This window comes from Trematomus bernacchii, unplaced genomic scaffold, assembly GCF_902827165.1.
Source record: "Trematomus bernacchii unplaced genomic scaffold, fTreBer1.1, whole genome shotgun sequence".
In the NCBI taxonomy this organism is placed as follows: Eukaryota; Metazoa; Chordata; class Actinopteri; order Perciformes; family Nototheniidae; genus Trematomus; species Trematomus bernacchii.
The window spans coordinates 4,473,322-4,496,344 of record NW_022988066.1 but is presented as its reverse complement, the minus strand read 5'-3'; the positions used below and the strand labels follow the sequence as shown (position 1 = coordinate 4,496,344).

Here is a 23,023-nt window from a genome sequence, read left to right as displayed (position 1 = left end):
TGCTAGCACACTCGCACACTCGCACACACGCACACACACACACACACAATCCCAGTAGGGATTCCCATCAAAGCTGCCATCACCCGAACTGACCTTTTCATTTAAGTTATGTTCCCTCACTCTGTCATTCCAACATTCACAACCTCCCTGTGCGTTTTCACCATTTCACCTGCACTCCTACACTTAACCTTTAGATGTGCACGCACGCACGCACGCACGCACGCACACACACACACACCAAATTATTATCACTCAGACATTGCTGTTCTTTGCCGATAATATGTGAATCACGCTAATTATATCTTTATCCTAATGACAAGATCGTGTCATTGATCTCAAATGGTACCACGTAGACAATAGATACATAGTAAGCTTTAACTTTTTTGACAAACTTGAGGTGTATGACAGCATTTTCAAATGAGATTTTATGAGATTTTGTTTATAGGCCTTATAAATATTCCAGTCATGTTAGAAAATCAGTCACATATTGATGTATTGGAATTGGTGTATATGTCACCCTTTACACAACCAGAACTTCCAGTAAGATATATTTGATTGAAAGGCTTCTTGATCACAACAACAATTATGTTGGTCAAAAAATACATTACTAGTATTTAACATGATTACTCATTGATTTTTGAATTATAAGTGAAATTCGTTAATCTGGTGCACTTTAATGGCAATATAAGGAGGCTTAATCTATGAAGAAGTTTGTGTTCTAGTAAACAATTACATCATAAACAGTGTAACCTTTTAGCTTTCAAACTGTAAATACATGTTCAGACCTTGTCTATTAAGGTTAATCATAGAAAATGGAAAGATCCCAAGTAGTAAATAACTAGGGGACTCAATTGGAAAGATTTTAGGAGAGTCAAGCAGGGAAACGATGTGCTCAGTGTGTGTGCTGCAGATTGACGGGCGTACCCTGTGTTCAGAGCCGGTGGCCCAGCGTGTTCCAGAACAAATTGTGAGTCCATTACTCGAGAAGTGGATGGACACGAGAGGGTTTTATAATATGTCTCTGTCCCGTTTACAAAAAGGGCAGAGTAGCAGTGAGGGGGAGCTCTGTAGAGGTGAATGTATTCAGAGCGCTGTCCTTGGTGTGTGTGTGTGTGTGTGTGTGTGTGTGTGTGTGTGTGTGTGTGTGTGTGGGGGGGGGTGTGTGTGTGTGTGTGTTTTATGCGTTCACCACCAAGGTGAGCATGTCCGCACTTTCACACCTGTTTGCGTGTGTGTGTGTGTGTGTGTGTGTGTGTGTGTGTGTTTGCGTGTTTGCATGTGTGTGTGTGTGTAGAGGGTGGTGGGTGGTTTTCCCTCTGGTAGTACTGGCTAATGCTTTTACATCCTCTCAGGTTTCGTGGGGATTTACAGTCCCTGTCACCCAGGAAGGACAAGGAGGCAGGATCTTCTTAGTCAGGATCCTCTTACTCCTTCTTGGTTTTGTTCATTTTTGGCACATTGTGTTTCATGCTTAATTTATTCTCCCTCTCACTCTTTCTCACTCCTTGTCTTAACTACATCTTTTGCTGCCTCCCCTCTTTGTCACTCTTTTATTCTCTCTCTACAACATACTTCCTTTGCCACCTTAAGAGTACTTCTCGCCATATTCATTTAGCTGATTCCTCATTTTTCTTAGTCTAGGCCTTTTCTCTCACTTATTCTCTCCTACTTTATCTCCCCCCTTGGCTTCAACCTGTTTTGGCTTCTTATACTACAACCTGTCTCCTCTTTATCTCGTATCATGTTCTCTAGGTTTAACTCCCGCTTCAGTTATCCTTGTTTTGCTTGACGTGTCTTTATGATATAAAAATAAAGGCCGGTCACAAGTTGGTTTAATCAAAGCTCTACTTAAAAATGTCCTCTTGAGTCATAATTCAAACTCATCTGAGCCTAAATCCTAGCAGGTATTATCATCGTTACCTCATGAATCTTTTTTTATAAAAGTATGTATTTTTTAGAGCTTTTCTTATGATATGTTATCCAATAACAAGCTCTGAGTCTGCGCCATCCCACAGCCAAGAAAATGATGTAAAAAATTAAAGTAACAGTATAGACTGTTATTCAAGCGATATTACATAGAAGACACTAGGGGTTGTGTTCTCTTGTGTAAACCGATGTCTTCACTCCTTCACATTTTATCAATGTTTTGTAGTCATAATAAAAATAATGTATTAATATTCATTCTGTATCTGTGGATGAAATATGTGCAGCAACGCGTATCTCAGACCATTTACCGGTTCTGTTTACAACCTACATCCCTTCCGCAGGAGTCGAATCACATGCCCCGGCGCGTCGTCTGCGTTCAATTAACTCCTTGACTGCCTCACAGTTCTCTGATGTTTTTAATGCTTCTCCGATCTGTAAATTAGATGTGAACTGTGCCTTTAATGCTGATGAGCTTATCTCCATGTTTGATTCGACATGCACACTAATACTGGATTCTGTTGCTCCTTTTACGCTTAGACGCACCAAAGTTCTATCAGAACCGTGGCTCAATGACTGTACTCGTGCTCTCAGACGCGCTTGCAGGCGTGCAGAGAGAAAATGGAAAAAGGATAAACTCCATGTCTCCCTAGAAATCCTTCGTGCTTGCCAGGGGCGTCGCCTGGACCTGAAAACATTCGGGGCTTAGCCCACAGTGGCAGCGGCACTGGCATTTTTCACTGCAACACTCCCCACACGCACACACACAGTACACCCGCGACTGTTACAATGAAGGCTCGATAATCAGCTCACGGCATATAGGCAGGGGTAAAGTGGTATTTTTTATGAGTGGGGGGCGGACCTCACCTTCTCTAGGGGGGTCCGGGGGGATGCTCCCCCGGGAAGATTTTTTTTTAAATATTGAAGTTAAAAGCATCAATCTGGTGCAATTTGAGAGCAAAATGAAGAGATCTTTGGATACCTCTCTCAACACCCATATGAAGTAGAACTGTAAACAGATGTACTTTTTCTTTATGGATATTTTACTAATCACTCCCCTTTTTAACTCTATTCTTGTTTTACTGCCATATAGTATTTCATAACTGTTTTTCCTTTATTCTCTTATTTTCTTTATAACTATAATGATCATATGAAGGTGTGCCGCGGAAATAATCTTTTGAATAATTTGTGACCAAACCGTTTGAGACCCACTGAGATAACTTAGACTAAAGTTAAGTATCTAAACACTCAGAGAGTCCTTTAGCTCACCTGAGTCTCTCAGTCTGAGAGGAGAGGACTCTCCTCCAGCTTGTTGTGGAACAAACAGCTCCTTATGTCCGTTAGCGCAGCTAGCTAACCAGATGCTAACAACACGTCCCTGCTGGCACCGGGCACCGGTCCCTCCCTCCCTCCCCCTCTCTCCCCCTCTCTCCCTCTCTCTCCCTCTCTCTCTCTCTTTCACACTAAATGCGCTATTGCCACACACACACAGAGCCGAGCTTGAATGACACAAGCACACGTTTATTTCCATGCAACTCTCTGATTGGTCTGGTGTCATGCCTCTGTTGCATTCAGTGAACACGGGAAATTACAGTGCTGCCGTCCTCTCTTGTGTCATGATGAGGCTCACGTAAAGCACGGTTAATGTATTATATTATTGAGGGAGAATTGTCCGGGGCTACAGAAAAAACATTCGGGGCTAAAGCCCCGGATGCCCAGGCCAGGCGACGCCACTGGTGCTTGCCTTTCTGACTACCAGACGGCAGTCAAAGCAGCCAAAACAGAGCACATTTCTCTGTTCATCTCCAAAAACAGCCAAAAACCTCAGGTTCTTTTTAATGTCCTCAACTCGATCATTAATCCCTGTGATGTTTCTTCTATTGTGCCATCGACTACTCTCTGTGATAAGTTTCTTACATTTTTTTATTGAAAAGGTATCTGCTCTTAGGCTATCCCACACTAGTGCTACCCCAGATCCTGCTCCTTTTCTGTGCCCTGCAGTCCTCGACCACTTTGAGCCTGTATCCCTCTCTTCTCTCTCGGATGTAGTCAAGCACCTGCGGCCGACAAACTGCACCTCAGACAGCATTCCCTCTCGCCTTCTCAGAGATGTTTTCGAATCAGTTGGAGCAAGTATTTTATTACTTTTAAACACCTCTCTTAGCTCAGGATGTGTCCCAGCTGCCTTCAAACATGCCGTGGTTAAGCCACTCCTTAAAAAGAAAAATCTCGATCCCTCCATTCTCGCAAATTTTAGGCCCATCTCCCAGCTACCTTTTTTATCAAAAGCCCTGGAGCGAGTAGTCTACGCCCAGCTGCAGTCTTTTTTAACCATCCATGGAATCCATGAAAAGTTTCAGTCTGGCTTCAAACCCATGCACAGTACTGAAACAGCCCTTTTAAGAGTTTTTAATGATCTGCTCCTAGCCGCCGACTCAGGTAGCCCAGCTGTCTTGGTGCTGTTAGACCTGACAGCTGCCTTTGACACTGTGGACCATAGCATCCTGCTGTCACGGCTTGAACAGTCCGCTGGCATCACAGGCTCTGCCCTTGCATGGTTCAGGTCCTACCTGACAGACCGTAGCTTCTCGGTACAGCTAGGTGCCTTCTCCTCTGCCAAAGCCCCTCTTACCTGTGGGGTTCCCCAAGGCTCGATTCTGGGCCCCATCCTTTTTCTACTGTACATACTGCCCCTAGGTTCAATACTCACAAAACATAACATTCCCTTCCACTGCTACGCCGACGATGTACAGATCTATCTGCTTCTCAAAGCAAATGTCACACACTCACTACAGCAGCTGATGGACTGCTTAGCAGAGATAAAATCTTGGCTGAGCAAAAACTTCCTCAACCTCAACGAGAGCAAGACTGAGGTCATCTTTTTTGGACCCCAACCTCCAGCCTCTCCGGTTGATATTCTGGGCTCTATCAAAAAAAACATCCTCCCCTCGGTCATGAACCTTGGAGTGACCTTCACTAGCACTTTTAAATTCGACAAGCAAGTCAGCACCGTAGTAAAATCCTGCTTTTTTAAAATAAGACTATTGGCCAAAACCAAGTCGTATTTATCTTTTAAAGACTTAGAAAGGGTTATTAACGCCTTTGTAACCTCGAGACTGGACTATTGTAACGCTCTGTATGTGGGTATGGACCAGGCCTCAATCAAACGCTTACAGCTAGTTCAAAACGCTGCTGCACGTTTGCTGACTGGCCACAAAAAGCGCGACCACATCACCCCAATTCTGGCCTCACTACACTGGCTTCCAGTTCGGTTCAGAATTGATTTTAAAATCCTTTTATTTGTTTTTAAGGCACTAAATGGGCTGGCTCCGGCCTATATAGCTGAACTGCTCCAGCGCTACACCCCAGCCAGAGCCTTAAGGTCTGCTGACCAGCTGCTGCTGGTAGTGCCCAAGACCAGGCTAAAAACCCGAGGGCACCGAGCCTTCGCAGCAGTTGGCCCCAGGCTCTGGAACACCCTGCACCTCCATGTGAGGTCGGCCCAGACCCTAGGGGTTTTTAAATCTAAACTAAAAACACACTTCTTCTCTCTGGCTTTCTAGTTAGAGCGGAGCACGACTCCTGACTTTTCCGTGTGTTTTATTTTTATTTTGTTTTTAAGTTATATCTGTTGTAATTTATTGTCGTTTATTGTGATTTGTAGTAATGTGTTTTTATTACATGTACAGCACTTTGGCTCGACCAAAAATCGCTTTTAAATGTGCTATATAAATAAAACCTGATTTGATTTGATTTGATTTGATTCAATGTCCAGGTCTGTGAATTAATGACATTTCACTAGACAGCTGATATTTTGCTTTGTACTTCAGATCCAATATATGAACAGTAAAAATATTGCATTCATGTGTATAATTATTTTTATTAATGTAGCTCAGATAAGCAATTTTCAGAATTTGAAAAATTGAAACTATTAGGAAGCGCATTTTACCTCTCACTATTCTGTAATAATCCTTTTTCATTTCGGCAATGAAATCCAAACCCACATGCAATTGGATAGCAGCGGGATAATAATAAGGCTGCTTATACCGACCGCTTACCTCCATTGATGTTTCTCCCAAAGGTTTTTTCATGGCTTTCTTTTTTTTTTTATAAATGTGGGTTGGCATTAATTGTTCTGGATTCAGACTCTGTGATCAGTGAATGAATGCAGTCAATTAGATACTCACTCAAACGGTGAAAATGGCAAGAAATGTGCTATATTAAATCATTGAAGACTGTTGAGACAAAAAAAGGGAAGAGGAAGATTTCCAGGATACGAAATTGTGGAGGTGTGTGACGAAAAATGTGTTTATGTGAGGGCATACAATGCAATATATGATTCGACTAATGATAGAATCAACACGGGTGGTATAGTAACAGTGCTTCTGTCCACTTTGAAAAGACAAAGCCAATGACACACGGAGCGTTGAGCATATGCTCTGACACACACACACACACACACACACACACACACACACACACACACACACACACACACACACACACACACACACACACTGGCATGTTGCAGAGTGCTCTTCACACCACTCTCTTGTGACACACACAGGCTGCGGCAGCTGTGGGCGCCGATCTGCAATTCATAGCACACTACCATGACCTTCACCTCAATGCCAACAGCTAACTGGGTTTCAGCCCAGCTCCATACAGGCCGGGGGAATTCACACGTTTTTCTGCCGCTGCCACGAGCGTTGTTCCGTCCAGACAGGTGTATCATTATTCTGACAAGCTCGACATTTGAATTTGCTGTAGAGAGATTTTTTTTATGTGGACATATCAGCCAAAAAGTCTGGCACGTCATCTTATGCTCCTGGATGGGCAGGTTGTGCGTAATTGATTACCTTTTGTTCCAAGTAAGCTAGATCTGCCAACCTGCATCCACATGCCTGTGCATACCAATTTAAAGTCATTATGTGGATGCTGAGTCAGAGCAGCGCAGTTCTATGAAAATAACCCAATTATTGGCCAATCATAATCAAGTTTTCCATGACAATCTTTTAGTCTTCTTATTCACACAGTTGAATATATATCAACTGATATGTATATACATGTTAAGATTGTTCACTTGATTTTGTATTTACACTTGTAATGTACCTGGTAAAATCATTGATGAAATACAAACTTATCTAAATCAAGGTTCTTCTTATTGAAGTGTTTTTCTTTTACACATGTTGTCATGACCGACATCTTAGTCCCAGGAAAGCATCCATATAACTGTCTCTTGCATTGGATTTGTATGCATAAATGTGATGTGTGCATCATCTGTGTGTGCGCAGGCCTGTCTGCATGAGTGACGATATGATGAATATTAATAGTTATTCCGGGTGTTTGCCTCAGCTGGTCGGCACTTTATCCCACATTAGCAGGAACATGAAGCTGACAGGTATCAGGTTGAGACCCAGGTGGCACAGGCAGTATGAGGAAAATAAAGCACTTATTGAACATAAAAGCATGTAAACATGTGACAGTAGAGGCCCACAATACAAATATGAGCCTGAAAAGGAGCATAATAAGGACCCTTTAAGGTTCTTGTTGAGGATGGAAAAGCAATTCATTGCAGTTGTGTCCCTGTCCTGCATGCTGCTTTCATGTTAGTGGAATGCTCAGATTGTACGGACTGGGCATTACAAATGATCTTTTCTTTGGTCTTTTTTTTTTCTCTTACTCCCTCAATTACTATCTTTACTATCTTCTATCTTTATCCTCTCGGTCTGCTCTCTCTTGCCTTCATCCTCACATCCACTAATTAAACTCCAGGTCTACCTATTGACTGTCAGGCCTACTGCTGAAGAATAATCTTATCTGGAGAGTGCAGCACAGCGCACTGAACCCTCCCGAACAGTTGATTAAATGTGCACAGAATAAGGGATGAAGAGAGTGTGTGTGTGCGCGAGTGTGTGCGTGTCTTTGCCATCATGGCTAATGAAACTGCAAAGTGATGGGCCCTTCGCTGTGCCAGCAGTATGGGATTGTGAATGTATGCAATTATTGTGTGTGTGATATTGAATTTTTCCGATAAACTTAATGATGCTTGACCAGTTGGGAGAATTCTACAGAATCTTAAACTTAAAAATAATGTATTTAACATGACATTCAATTATCTTAAATGTGTACAGCATTAGTGCTGAATTGTATAGGAATCATTGTTTCCTGATATTGGTCTGCATTGTCTAATATTGCATCCCTGTCCACTTTCCAAACACTGTCCTTTGATGCTCCATCGGCCTGCAAATGTGGCCATCCATCAGTTTGAGGGGCTGGGTGGTTCGGGGGTGAGAGGGTGGAGGGGGTTGATTAGTTGAGAGAAGTAATAAAGCACTAGGTTTTTTTCCTATTGTGTGATCACTGATGTTCAAGATATCTCCAGAATTTGACTGATTATTTTTTCTTAATGGGTTCCTCAACCTGCCAATGAATCAATGCTGTGCTCCTGATATCTTTAGGAGACAGATCGGATCTTACTAATTTGATGTGGCAATATTGCATCTTCAGGTGGAAAAGGGAAGCGATGCACTATAAATAAAACATTACATTAGATTGAGGGTCCTTCTTACATACAGATAAAGAATTAAGGCTGGCATTGTTACAATTTTACTCAAATCAGTACTGCTTGGTACTTATGGAAAATATATACAGTATTATAGCTAGTAATTCATGGAGGTATTTTAGCTATAGGTAATATTGCTATTGCAGTAAAAAAAAAAAATCACCTTTTACATTGATCTAGACTGGCCTTTTTATTTATTTTTTGTATTTTGACTAAGGGTCCAACATTCTTCTGGTGTGGGCTATGTTCTAAAACAATGAATCCTTTCAGGTGATGTTTATTTAAATTGCTCTGAATAAAAGAAGGCCCATCTTTCTGCTTGCTCTACCGCAGGTCCTCAGCGTGTGATCATTATAGCACTATGTACATACCTTCCCACACTAACTCATTCACTGGGTAACCAGGGAAAGCACAGTGAGCTCATTTATACAGGCTGTGAGCAGAGGATTGTTGTTATGCTTTCAAATTCTATTACACTTTTTGAGGTGGAATATGAGCAAGTAAAATCACATGAGCTTTAGGGCAAAACCATTTTCTCTTCCCCTGCAAACGTTGGTCTTATGAGTTGTCAGTCTTTAATTTCCAAGCACAAAATGGTCTCTCTGTTTGGTTTCCCGGGTCTCCTAGAAGGCATGTGGCCCTTTTACAAGGCAAACACAGTGATTAAAAGAGCCATTATTGTAGCTTTTACTTCACAGTGGCATTCAGATAGAGAGGTGACCTTGCTAATGTAGTGCTTTTTGATTGTAGGTACATTCTCATCACTTACCTTTGTTGTTGTCTGTGAGTGTGCCAGTAATGTCGAAACACTCGATGCCTCCGTATCTTTAGCGATGGATTTTGTTGGACAGAATAATAAGAGTCATCATCTCAATGGACATAAAATTATTATAGTCTGTCCTCTATCCATCCTCGCTTGTATTGGTTTATTGCTCCCCTTCTTATGACTCCCCACTTCCCATCCTTTGTACACTGAGGCCTGGAATTGTAGTGATATACAGCAATGTGTGTTATGCTAATCATAACTCCCCCTTTTCTTCTTCCTCCTCTTGTCTCCATCTGCTGATTCAGCATTTCTATATTACACTATTTGATCCACTTATTATTAAGTGGTATGATATTTTCTCTTTTTCTTAATTTTCTCCATTCTCATCCCCTTACACACAAGTACTATAGCTCCGCTGACCATCAAATGATGCCAAATATTTTTCTTTGGCCCCTACTCTACTTTCTTGATGATGGTGCTGTGGCATTATCGACTGCACAGAAATGCTGAGGCAGTCTGGATACACCACATATTGATTGATGCAGCTTAATTCTGCCATGTTGTTTATTCATATTATGTTTCTCCAGTCCAGCAGCATGTCTGGTTATCTGATAACTAATCTAGACCTTTTTAAGCTCTAAGAAATGTGAGCAGTTCAATTTCCTGTTCTTTTCCTTTTTGCCTTTTAATGAATGGAACTGTTTGTGCTTGAGGGCTTGTTGTGATTGCAGTGAATTCATCACGATCTCCTGGTTGGCCAAGGTCTTTGCTGTTACAAAGAAACACTTCAGGTCGACAGAAATAAATGACTTCAGAATGAACTGAATCGAACAACTGAAGTGTGAATAAGGGAGACTGTGGCTCAGTGGAGAGTGTGCTGGACTGCGAATTAGGGGGTAGCAAGTTTGAGTCCCACTGCAGTCAGCATGTCGTTGTGTCCCTGGGCAAGACACTTCACCTCAAATTGCTCCTGTGGGGATTGTCCACAGTACTGAATGTATGTAAGTCGCTTTGGATAAAAGCGTCTAACAAATGACGTGTAATGTAATGTAATGTAATGAATAATTTAAATAATGTTAAACGAAACTGAGTGAGAGCATTGTTTTATTTTTCTAAAGGTGAGACGATATGCTGGCTTTCAAAAGAACAGTTTTCAATCAAATACAAATGAATGTCACTGAGATAATGATATGATATTGGGAGGGTAAAGAGTTACTGCACATTTGTTTTAACCCAGACATTTTTGTCATTGTGTTTATCTGTGGGTTGTGTATTTGGAATTTGGAGCAATGCTTTATTCAATGACTTGTGCACAAACTGAATTGTTCTTAACCTGTTAAGCCCCGAGCCTGTTTTTAAGGTCTCAGGCTCGAAAATGACATTCCCAGAACAAATGACAATATCTTCACTTCTAAAAGGGGTAAATTAATAATATTTTTTCTCAAAGCAATGATAAACCTGGGGAGAAAGGGGGTATGACATGCAATACAGATTTAGGGTTGTGTAGAAAGAGGAAAACAACCATCTGAAAAAACTGTTTAATCAGAGGACAAATGTTGACATTGATAAACGGCAGACTGTTGAACTTTGGAGCATTGTAGCATACTGAATCAGTCTCTGTTCTTGTTTACTAAACTTGTATTTTGTCCCCAGATGAATTCATTCTATTTATTTGAAGAAACTGGTGTAATCCTTGTTTTCAGTCATTGGTTACAAATCTTTAAACTGGCAACAGGCTGTCAAATCATCAACGATTAAGTCCTCTGTTGAATTTGTGCAATGGGGACAAAGATCCAGTCTTTGTCCCAATGTGTTAGTGACCCCACTGTTATCAATCAAATCAATGGCTCACACACAATTATGTATGAGTTTTTTGAATGTGGAAATGATAAGTATATGGTGGAGACGCTCCAGCAGAACGAAATTATAGGTTTTCATTTCACAACCAATCAAAAACAGAAGTGGATTTGGGCTTTTTGACAACCTGTACTACACAGAACCAATAGGGGTGCCGACACACTCTAGTTTATTGGCATTGATTAATGAGCAACAACAAACCAAGTGCCATGTCATCAGTCAAATCAAATAAAGATGAGGTACCGGCCTCTTTGTGCCGGCAGCGTCATGTAGCTTAATGATCGATCACGCCGTGAAGATTTCAGAAAATAGACATAGTGTACTTCAAGAAAAAAAATGTACTTCAGCTCTGCAGTGTTCTCTGAAGTGATTGCCTGTTTTGCTTCAATGGGGGGGAAATAACAACGCTATTCAACTAGTTTGTATAAGCTCTACTAATATGCCACGGTCTACTTTGGCCTGATGACAATCAAGCACATTCATTATGGTGTCCTCAAACTTTCTTTAAATGATTGTACCAACACTCATAGAAGGCTGTGATCATTTATGCACGCCCCTTGATATTTTGAATGGATGATGTCCGCTACAGCTCATATATGACTCAGCAAAAGGAAAAGAACATCTCTGGTCTTAGCTGACATTACATCAGACGGATGTCGGACTTTGCTGACTCTGTAACTCTCTATGCTTTTATATCTGTCAGTCTCAACCGCCCTCAACTTTGTCCTCACTCATTAGCAAAGGATTCACAAAAACATCCCTCTGCTGTCTTTCTTTTTAGCTCCATTTGTAGCTTGTCCTCTGCCTAAGTCTTTTTAATTAGGGCTGTACCAAACATTTGGAAGCTTCAAAGAACTTAATTTATAACATTGACATTCAAATCATAGAAGTAAACATTTGAATGCAGTTTTTGTTTTTAATGTCATTGTGGCAAAGTCAACATTTTAGACAGTTGTGGTGAAAGATTGGGCTTCACTATTACAAGTTTTGTAATATTTGTAGTATTCGATTCCAGTGGGGGCTGTGAAGATTTTTTTTCTGATTTGTGTTGAACATAACTTGAGGTTGTTTATAGTCCATAAGTCAAACTTTATGGAAAAAAAGATGAGCATTAGCAAATTCACAACATTTTGAGAAACGTTCACTGCACTCTGCTGCTTGCTAGGAGCAAAAAGGGATGCATGCAGCAAAGGGGTAACTTCATAACAGTTTATTTATGCCCCTTTCACACCGGCGCTTTTCCAGCTCCGGCTCGGAGCTGGAGCTGGAAAAGCGCCGGTTTTTCCTGTTCACACCGCAGCGGCGTCGCGTCATAGCTCCGGAATGCGGTTCACTTCCAGCACCAAAAAATTGTCGGTCTAGAGGCAAGAGCTTCGGAGCTATGACGCGGCGTCGCTTACGTCTCTCTTACGTCGAGGCGTGCAGGAAACTAAACCCACCTCCCCTGAACATGGGTCGACTGAAGAGTCTCGTCATGCCTGCCTACAAGCACAGGTTGTCATGTCCGACTATCACAAGTAGAATCATAATGAAAAATACGCCGGTAAAATGTGCCTGTAGAAAACGGCTTAGCAAGTAATCAGTTTAGCTTCGGTTGCTATGCTAACATCACCCATATTATACCAGAGACACTTTCATAACAGCGTTGTGATGCCAAACAGCCTCAATTCAGACTGACACACATTCACTTAAGGGGAACTGGGGATATGTATCAGCTGCTTGTGTGACAGTCAGACAGTGAATACTTTAGAGCCGTGTGAGCTAACCTGGAGCTAACGGGAGAATAAACTCCCGTGGAAGAGCAGCCAGCACTGCAGCGGTCGGTAAATGCCGCTGAAACACATTAATAAACAATGAACCACGGCACTCTGGAGAAAAGTATAAGGTTGGAGAAGTCGTTATTTAATTTAATCTGGCTTCGTATGATTAAAAGCAACACGATCATCGACCCGACGCAGTCCCCCCCGTTGTTGTTGTGAGCTCCGTTGGGGAGAAAATCAGCGATGTAAACGGTGACGTCATGACGCAGCAGCGGCAGCTGGGCGGTGTGAACAGAGCGGGAGCTGAAAAGGGAAACCGGAGCTGAACCAGAAAAGCTCTAGCTAGGAGCTAGAAAGGGAAAAGCGCTGGTGTGAAAGCCGCATTATTAGTAAAGGGGGCATTTAATTAGAGGACTTTTCAAAAAGTCTTTGGGGGGTGTGATGTCATATAATTAAATGAAAGGCACCTTAATGCAAAAGCATCAATATGAGCTTTAAATGTAAAAGCACACAGCCCTACTTTAAATGTACTCCACTCGCCCCTCATTCTGTATGTGGCATGGAGAAGAGGGATGGAGAGCCATCTGCATGATTTACAATAGCTCTTAACCTGGCAGGCTTGGGTTCACCACAGCGCAGAGCTGTTTTTAGAAATGCTGCATTTGCTTTTGAGCCTTCAATGAGAAAGGTGAACTTTTCTTAATGGAGCTGATGTGGCTGCAATTGAGTAGAGAAGAGACTAAAAGAAGATGTTATGCAATTTGTTCTGGCTGTCGCTGTATACTCGGTAAGGGATAAGAGTGGTAATGTAATAACTGTGGCTCATATATGCGGCTGCATTAATAAATGAACACACAAATGAGCAGAAAGCTTTTTTCTTTTTTAAACACTGAATTACATAAGCTTTTCTAATAAAGCTCTACCATGTTTGGATTCGTACATATTTGAAAGCGTGTACATATTCAGAGCTAATCTTCTTGACATTCTCTGTAATTTATTTATTCAGAATGTCTGAGGGAACACTTTACAGGCAGACTGTATTAAACTTGTATTAGAGTAAACCAAGTCTCATCACTAAACACTAACAGGCTATCCCTGTATGAGTATAAGTTAACACAAAGATTGGTCAATAAATACAGAACTTTGGTACTCCTGGGTATCAAAGCCCTACACTGTTTGCAAGGCTGATCCTGCCAACATTCAAATTGTCCTTTTGGTGCACTGTGAGTGTTGAACATGTCCCTTTTCTTGCAACATGACAGCCCTGAACTTCACTGCCCCTACTAGCTATTGAACTTTTGAGCAGCTGCTTGGTTCTGCTTCACTGCTGCTCAGGTTGATTTTGGATATTTCAAGCACAAGTTACAAAATATATACAACTATAAATAATATAATATAAGACACAAATACTTGTATGGCTTGTACTCGGCACATCGCCTACTACTTTTTTTTCTCTTCAGTAAATAGCATCTAAAACCTCCTCTGCGCTTTTTGGCGGCAAACATACGACAAAGTTAGCAACTGAATGTATTACAATAGTGGAACATTTAGCAGCTGAAGAGACAGATATTTATCTCAGGAGTTTATCAGTACCAATGACAGCGGATCAGCTAATCAACATGGCAAAACACCCCAAAGCCAGTAGGGCTAAGAGGCCAGTCCCAGGAGGGAGTTTAGGCTCCACAGTGTACAAGGATAGCATAGGGGTGCCCCGGGGAGTACTAGATGTTGTTGTTGCATTCCATGTACCCGCACCCTAACGTACCGATTGATCACCACGGCCCTTTCTAGAGAACATATTACTTTCATACCTTAAAAGGTATGAAAGGAGGGAGGGTACATTTCTCATGAGGAAACAGTTACAAATGCTAGCAGAACAAGACGACCCACCCCCATATACAGATATGGATGTTCAATGATGAGATTGTTCAAAGAATGTCCAAATGATGTGATACTTCAAATGATGAGATCATTAGAATGAAGAACCAGCTACAAAGTAGTAGTATTACTTTGTACTATTCTAAAATAGTTTGTTTCTTTTTATACTTTGTAAAAACAAGTGCCTTAACACTGAATGTGGTATAGGAACGATTTCTGTGAAAGGAGGGAGTAAGAAATGTTCCGATACCAAGCTAATTGCTGCTATTTTGAAGAGTGATATTGAATGTTAACACTAGAAGTTATGCACAAAGAAAAACTTTTATGTTGAAGACCAACCAAAATATTTTTTGTATTTTTGATGACGGTTATTGAACCATTCCATTTTGATTGTATGTTTTTGATATGAGTTATGTACTATGCAAAGTTCAGATGAAGAACTTGATTTCAGTATTATTTACATACCTTAAAGGGTATGTAAGGAGGGATTGTAAGAAATTAAAATCAATGTTTAATGACGTAATTTAGTTTAAACATACAGTAAGCTTAAAACTGTTTTATTGTGAAAACATTTCCGGTTAGCATTCGCCTGTGGCTAACGTTGATGCTAAAGTTTATTTTGAAAAGCTATTCCGGAAGACGTCTCCGGAATACCAACAGTGCGCTTAACTTCCGGTTTTACGTAAATAACGATCACAGCCGTTAAAATGCATTAAATAAAAAGTCATGAAAGAGAGTATGGGGAGAAAAGGCGTGTGGAGTTATACAATGAAGAACACAACGTCTAAATCCTCTGTTTTACGCAATATCGGACATAGAAGACCGAGGAGTGAGGTCCCCCTACGTCACCACAGCCGCCATTGAAGAGGAGGAGCCAAATATTGAGATATATAGAGTGGTGAAGTCATGCCCATCTACTTCCGGTCCATGGGACCTTATTTCGGAAAAATAATGTATTGAAGTCAATGGAGAGAGAAAACTTATCTTTCGATCCTGTTTGAATTGTGCCATGAATTACACATATGATGTTTGTCAATCTTAAAAAATAATTTCCATGTCAAAAAAGTCACAGTTTGTCGTAAAACTGTTGAAATATAAGACTATGAAAAATACGCAACTAGAAAGACTACAAATCCCAGAGTCGCGTAAGTGATGTCACAATTGTTTTCCTCTACTAAGAGATAGCTAAGATCAGCGCCATAGAATATAATCTATCTATATGGCGCTGGCTAAGATAAGATAACTTTAACAAGATGCCTGTGTGCTTAGTACCAGGTTGTTATCATACCAGCAATGGGTCTTGCTCGTTCTTTCGCTTCCCGTCTGATGAAAGGACCAGGAGTGTCTGGATCAAGCTAGCTAGTAGCTAGCACGTTAGTTAGCATTACAGCCTTGTCATTTTTATTAGCCTTAACATGAAGTAACATTAAGTAACCCAAAATGTTAAACAGTAAGAGTAGTAGTCATATTTCGTGAACCCTTTGAATAGTACTGTCACCGGTGTGATCATTCTGTAATACACAATTTAAGCCAGGGGGAGAAATGCTAACGCTAACGCTAGCATCGGCGATCTTCTCTACTTCATGCTATCTGCACAAATGGTTGACATTAAACATTAAAAAGACCAGGCAGTTCAGAGAGAATCAAAGGAAGGCAGGCAGGCAGCTTTGCATGACATTCTTCAGGACGTGTTTCATTGTGGTGATAGTGAGGGTAGTCAATCGTTTTGTTGACAAGACAGTAGTGACGGCCATCTTGGTGACGTGTGTTGTTCTGTGAGACCAGAGATGTAGTTCATTGAGCGTTTCACACAAACAAATGTGTTACTTCACAGTTTTACGACAATTTTTTTTTTTTTTGACTTGCAAAATTATCTTTTAAATTGACAAACATCATATGTGTAATTCGTGGCATAATTAAAACGGGATCGAAAGATAATCTTTCTCTCTCCATTGACTTCAATACATAATTTTTCCGAAATAAGGTCCCATGGAGGTCCACCGGAAGGGGAGGGACTTCGCCACTCTATAGAACTTTAGGTGACAGAGCTTTGTTCGCGCTCTTCTCCACTGCGAGACACAGCTGCAGCTGCGCTCTTCCCAACACCTTCTGTTTGTTCCATTGCCGCGCTATTGAATTAAAGTACCCATTTGAACCTTTTCAGAGACTCCATTAGTCTCTTTATTTTAAGCTTCTCTCCTGGGACGCGAGAACAACGAATACTTCTAATAGTTGAGACCAAAAACAGAGCTAAAAGAACAAAGAGTGAATATTGGACTTACATTTATCAGGTTCACCCTACTTTCTGGTTTTCTAGAGAATGCAAGCACAAGAGTGGTATCGGAGAATTTATAATTTTGCTCTGGGTGAAAGCCGAAAAAAACGTTCAGATTTTTTCTTGTACTGTGTCTCTTTATAGCTGTGACTGTGTAAACAATTTACAGCCTGAAACACAAGCAAACAAGTTTTTCTCAGATATTAACCTGCTGCTCTATCTCGCTTTCGAGTCAGGTTTTTTTTCTCAGGCAATCTTCTTTAGTCCTAGTATTCTGTTTGTGTGTTTGTATATGTGTGTGTGTGTATTTGTGTGTGTGTGACCTTTTCTGACACAACAATCATACATGTATACCAGAGCTGTGGCCTTGAAGCAAACAGATACACAGGAAGTGAGTCATTGCGCTTCTGCCCTTTCAAAGTTTTGCAGTGAAACTAATCTACAAAACCTCAAAGGATACAGAGCCAAGGTATTGCCACTGTGTTTGTGACCTTTAATGCTAAGATTGTGTAGATAATAAGGCAGGCGTTTGGTGATGTATTGCTGCAGAATGTTTGTGTAGGAAACCCAAAGAAAAACAAAGTTTGTGGTTGACACAAACACAAACTTTAATGAAATAATAATGCTTGTTGATCACAGTACTAAATTGCATTGATGTAAGGTTAGTTTTTGTGTGGGCACCTGTGTCTATGTATTGTTGGTTTGACTCCCTGTGATCTGAATCAGGTTTGAATTTACACTCTATTTTTAAGATTTTTGCAAGCTGTTTAATGGAATTTAATGGTAGTTAATAAATGGCCAAATTTAAACCATAAAAGGCAACTATATAAAATACAAAAGAAATGGGGATTGTAATTATCTGCACCATACTACAATTAATCTAAAGCTATTTTTGTTCATCACTTTTGGCCTTCTGTTGCCTCTTTGCGCCGGTGGTTGGAGTCTCCATTTTTCAGATGATTACACTCAGTTGGCCACTGTAAGCTCTATTAACTATGATCATCACTACATCAGAAAAACACTAAGACTAATTTTAAGCAGGGAATATATTTCGGTGGTAAATTTAGGAAAGATGATTGAGAAAACATTTTAAACAATATAGCTATCAGTTATGTTGGCAAACATTTGCATTCCATTAAAAGCACAATTGATCCTCATGCATCCACTTTGAGATGGACAGTATTAACAATCTGAATTAATGATGTCATATTTTAGATCAAATATGTTGATGGTGCAGCAATTCGTTATTAATGTGGACATATGTTTTTTATCAGATACATTCGACCGGAAATAAGCTCTTTATAGCTATTTTTATTTTTATTACAAACGTTTAGTTTCTTTGTTGAATAGGTATTATATTGAATTGTGTGTGAAAGCTTCTTGGTTTTAAATTATTCCAATAGGCTCCACTATTTTACTGGCTTGCAGGGCTTTACATAATTGTACATTTATTTTAGCAAATATCTGTCAAATCTGTGTATTCATCAGATATTTGCACCAGCTATATGCTGACACTATTTTAGCTATTTGAGCACCTTCATTTTTCCCCTTGACATCGTTTTATAGCTCAGGCAACAGCCGTGACAGGTAAAGGTCAAGGAAAGAAGAAATGTATAATCTAAGGGAATAGGGTTGATTTCTCTTTCCTTCATTACCTGTGCCCTTTACTCTCACTTCTGAGATTTCTCTCTCAACTTAAGAACATGTGCAGAGAAGAGGACCTTATGAAACAGCGGGTAACAGATAAAAGCATCACCTGCCATCATCAAACTATCTTTTTCTTGACTCTTTTTTTCTTACTCTCTTTCTTACAAAGATGTGCAGTACTGTCTCTTTTCTGTGTCTTTTATTTCATTTCAGCCCCTCCTCATTAAAACTCTCCAACTCCATATCAGTCAGCTCCTATTTATCCCTCTTTGAAATCCTTCATTTGTTTCTATATCTTTCCTACCTATATCTGCGTATTTTGTTACCTGCAGAAGCTTCTGATTTAGAATAAGATAATAAACACACAAAAAGGGCTGCCTTTTATTGCTTGAATAAACTGAACATGCCGCAGGGCAACTCAAACTCTAAGCTGTTATTGCATGGCCAGAGTATTTAATGAACTGAACAAGGTTCAATGTGTACAAATGCCACTGAGACATGGTTATTAAAACAGAAGCAGCTTAGCCGGAAAGCCAATGCTAGTCTGGCTTTTCATTGAAGAAGCATTACTGCGGCAGTAGCTGACATGACTTTGTTTTCTGACCTTTTTCTCAGCTAAGTCTGGAAAATAAGACAATAAATAAACAATGAGTGTTGACTCAGGGCCAAACAGACAGGCAGTACATGGACAAACTCATTCAAACATTTGCTATATCCTGTTGAATGGTTGTTCCGTTGTCATAAGGGTGCAAATAAGTTACATTTGTATAATATTTCAAGGTATGTTTGTTCAATGTTTTAGTTTGTATCATTATTTGTTAAATATAAACTGATATTCTACACTTCGTAGAGGAAAGAAACATGCTGAAAAGGAAATTCTAACATTTTGTGATGGTGTTCACATCAGCTTTGGGTTTATTTGTATGGTGTGTTATTTACAGAAGAGGCCCTTAAACATTTTCTGATTATAAGTCCTTGATCATTATAGGTATTTGTTTTTGATATTCGTGCACTGTCCTCCTGTTCTTGTTATAATTGTTGCTTGATCAAAAGTAAGTGAATTGTAAAAAGAAAATAGTAACTTTTTATCTAACTACAGAAAGAAGACTGTTGCATTGCTTTTCCTGTGTGTATTATCAGTCTTTCTTTGTAGAATTGCATGTGATTTGTATGTATGTGTGCACAGTTTTTAGACAACTCTAATATACTGTACTGTAGAATGTGCATTCTCTTACTGTTAGACTAAAGAAGCAGTTGCCTTTATTCAAAATATACCTCCATTTAGATGCCATAGTTACATGGCACCTTTTTAGATGTATTACGGGCTGTGGTTATTCAATACTTTGAGTAGGTTGAATAGTTCATTCTTGACTTTGGCAACATCAGTTAAGAAAACACTTTACTGCAGTATGTGCCAAGCCTGTTACACTATTTACTCATGTTTTATGTGTAAGCTGCAAGTTTCTTGAAGGGATTGTTTTCAGGCAATAGTATGTCATTTTTTTCTCTCTGTGTTTTCTCTTCCAGTACCGGATTGGGCAGCTGTACATGATCAGTAAACACAGTCACGAGCAGAGTGACAGAGGGGAGGGAGTGGAGGTCGTCCAGAACGAACCGTATGAAGACCCGGAGCACGGCCAAGGACAGTTCACAGAGAAACGAGTCTACCTCAACAGGTCAGTGGAACGCGTCGATTCCAGTATATTGTTAAACCTGCAATCATTTCAAGTTTGTTCAATTTTTCGTACCCTTTACTTTTAGTCTATTTTACAGATTAAATCATTAAGCCGTAGCTTGTTCATTATTTGTTTTCTATATTTTACATATTATTTGGGCAGAATCCTTTGGTCCAAAGAACATATTTTGTTCCTTTCTGAAAAAAAGAAGGTGGGCAGAACAACTTGGGCCACTGTGAAGAGCAGCACCTGCTGAAACTTTGTCAACAGTAAATTCAAGTAATAGGGTAGCACAAAACCACAGTATAGCATATGTATATATATATATATATATATATATATATATATATATATATATATAGTAAACACTATAGCAATGAGCTTGGTAACAACTTGTGCTTTAAATTATAAGTTTAAAAAAAAAAGAATTGGCTCATTGTCTTAAAGGCTTGCTCGCCACCTGGGACTAGATATCATGTCTCTGAACTCTATCACTCAAACATCTAATTTAATCCTTTGCCCTGCCTTGACCCAAAGCTGGAAAAACCTGAATTAAATGTGTAATAAACAGTATGTTTGCATATGAACTGTCTGAGATTACATTGAGCCATTGCATAAGGCTGCAAAGGTTGCAAACACGTCACTGCTGCTCACTACATGTTGTTAGTAGCAGGTTTTCCTGAGTCACGTATGCATCACACTTACATCACCACATACTGATGCATCTCATTGTGTCCCATGCAGCTGCACGTGTAACTCTTCCACACGCAGTTTTGACCCACGTGAACTAAACGAAGATGACAGTGAAAAGGGTGGAGAATGTGTGGAAAATATAAAGATGAAATACAACGAAAGTCTGAGAGAAAGGAAAAAATAAGAACAAGAGAGGGAGAAAAGAGAGGGGGGACAGAGATGCTGTAGGACAATTTGTTTAAGCATAAATACCTGTGTCAGCGTGCGCTATGCCAGGGAACTCATTATGCTGAGTCAGCACAGCTCTGCTCTTCAGAGGAGAGAAGAGGGAGAAAGAAGAGGGGAGAAAACACATTTAAGTTGGGCAACTATTTAGGTATGTGTATTCAAAGTGCTATGTATGTAATCAAATATTTAAGAATCAAAATTAAAAACAAGTTCCACAATTTCACATTTAACCTTTTGGGTAGTTACTGTAAATATATGATGGTTGGAAAAACAGAGGAATGGAAGTTGTTATATGGACGTTTTCGATGTCAACATGCAAGAAACACTACAGCAATGTCACCTTCTGTTCTATGTTTAACTTGTGGCCTGTTCTATATTTCACAAAACATCTTTGTTTTTACATTTCTTCTCATAATGAGAACTCAAAAGTTTACTTACAGCTCCCTTTACCCATAGAAGGAATTTTAATAGAAATATTATGAAGAAATAATCCAATCATACTGCAGTTTAAATGTAAAAAGACAAAACACTGACCTTTTCTGAGTAGCTGACATTTTGTTAAAGTCAATTTCTCATTTCTCTGGTTACACTCAAGATCAGCCTAACACAGCCTGGTTCCTCTCACACACCCTTTTAAAGAAAATGAAGTTGGATCTTGTTAATTGGACATTATTTATCATATCTAAACCATGTACATTCAACTGGCCATCTGGTTCTGCAAATAACTGAACATTTAGCTCTGATTCACCAGCATACAAGTCAATCTGGACTTGTTCTGTCTCACAGACCCCATATTGGCCCTCACAATCTGCCTTGAGCTGTACCTCATTATTTGGATTCAACCCGTCCGACCTTAGCATGAATTCCATGTCTGTTTTGTTCATTACCTCCATTCATAAGAGCGGCGAGGGGATAGTTGGTTCATTGAACAGAATAAGGTGTTACCTTTCCTTGGTATGTGTTTAACTAAAAGGGTGTTTTTTCTATTCATTTAAATAAAAAACAAATGCCAGCTTTGGCATGATAAACTCAGAGCAGCCACCCACCACTCGCACGCCTGGCAACGTGGGCCCCGTCACAGCAGCTATTGGCAAAGATCTTTTGAAGAACAGGGAGGGATTGGGAGAAATCAACAGATGGAGGTGTAGGAGGAGTGCCAGTCTCTTTTGTTGGGAGGGAGAAAGAGGGAGAGAGAGTGTGAGTGAGCCTGCCAACACACACACAATGTGATGGTCGATGGCTGTTTTTATTCACAGCCATCATGTGCAGTGGGCGCCATTTTTATCCTCCTCAAGGAATTGTTTTCCATGTCAATCAAAGGGAGTGGAGATGGAGGCATGGTACAGGAAAGCTTGTGCACTGAATAAGTTCTCAAAGCAGCCTCAGTTAGAGTTCAATAGTGCAGGGTGCACACATTGGCAGTATATTGAACCTCTATGAACACGTGGTAGTTAATGCACAGAAGTTCAAGGTGCTCAGAGAACTATGAGGTCAAGGGCACAACTAAAGGTAATCATTGTAATGGTAAATATGCTTATTTGTGTTCTTGCCGAGAGTCGAATAACATTAATACGACTCTCATTTCTTTATGCTACATTTGAAACTGCTGCCTGCATCCGGTGAATTTAGCATAAAGACAAAGGACAAGGAGAAAGGGCTACCCTGGCTCCGTCCGAAGGTGATAAAACGTGCCTCTAAAACTCTCTAATGAACACATTATATCTTGTTTTGCTTGGTGCAGCCTGTAGTCTTATC

At 40.1% G+C, this 23,023-nt stretch overlaps 1 protein-coding gene across 2 annotated transcripts in view; it reads left to right on the top strand.

Moving 5' to 3' along the window:
• LOC117474625 (cytoplasmic phosphatidylinositol transfer protein 1-like) overlaps positions 1-23,023 on the top strand; it is a 73,625-nt gene that overhangs the window by 36,285 nt on the left and 14,317 nt on the right. For both annotated transcript variants that reach the window (XM_034120528.1, XM_034120529.1), the window contains exon 2: positions 20,199-20,347. In XM_034120528.1, the coding sequence (XP_033976419.1) occupies positions 20,199-20,347 (149 nt within the window). The remainder of the gene's footprint in view (positions 1-20,198; positions 20,348-23,023) is intronic.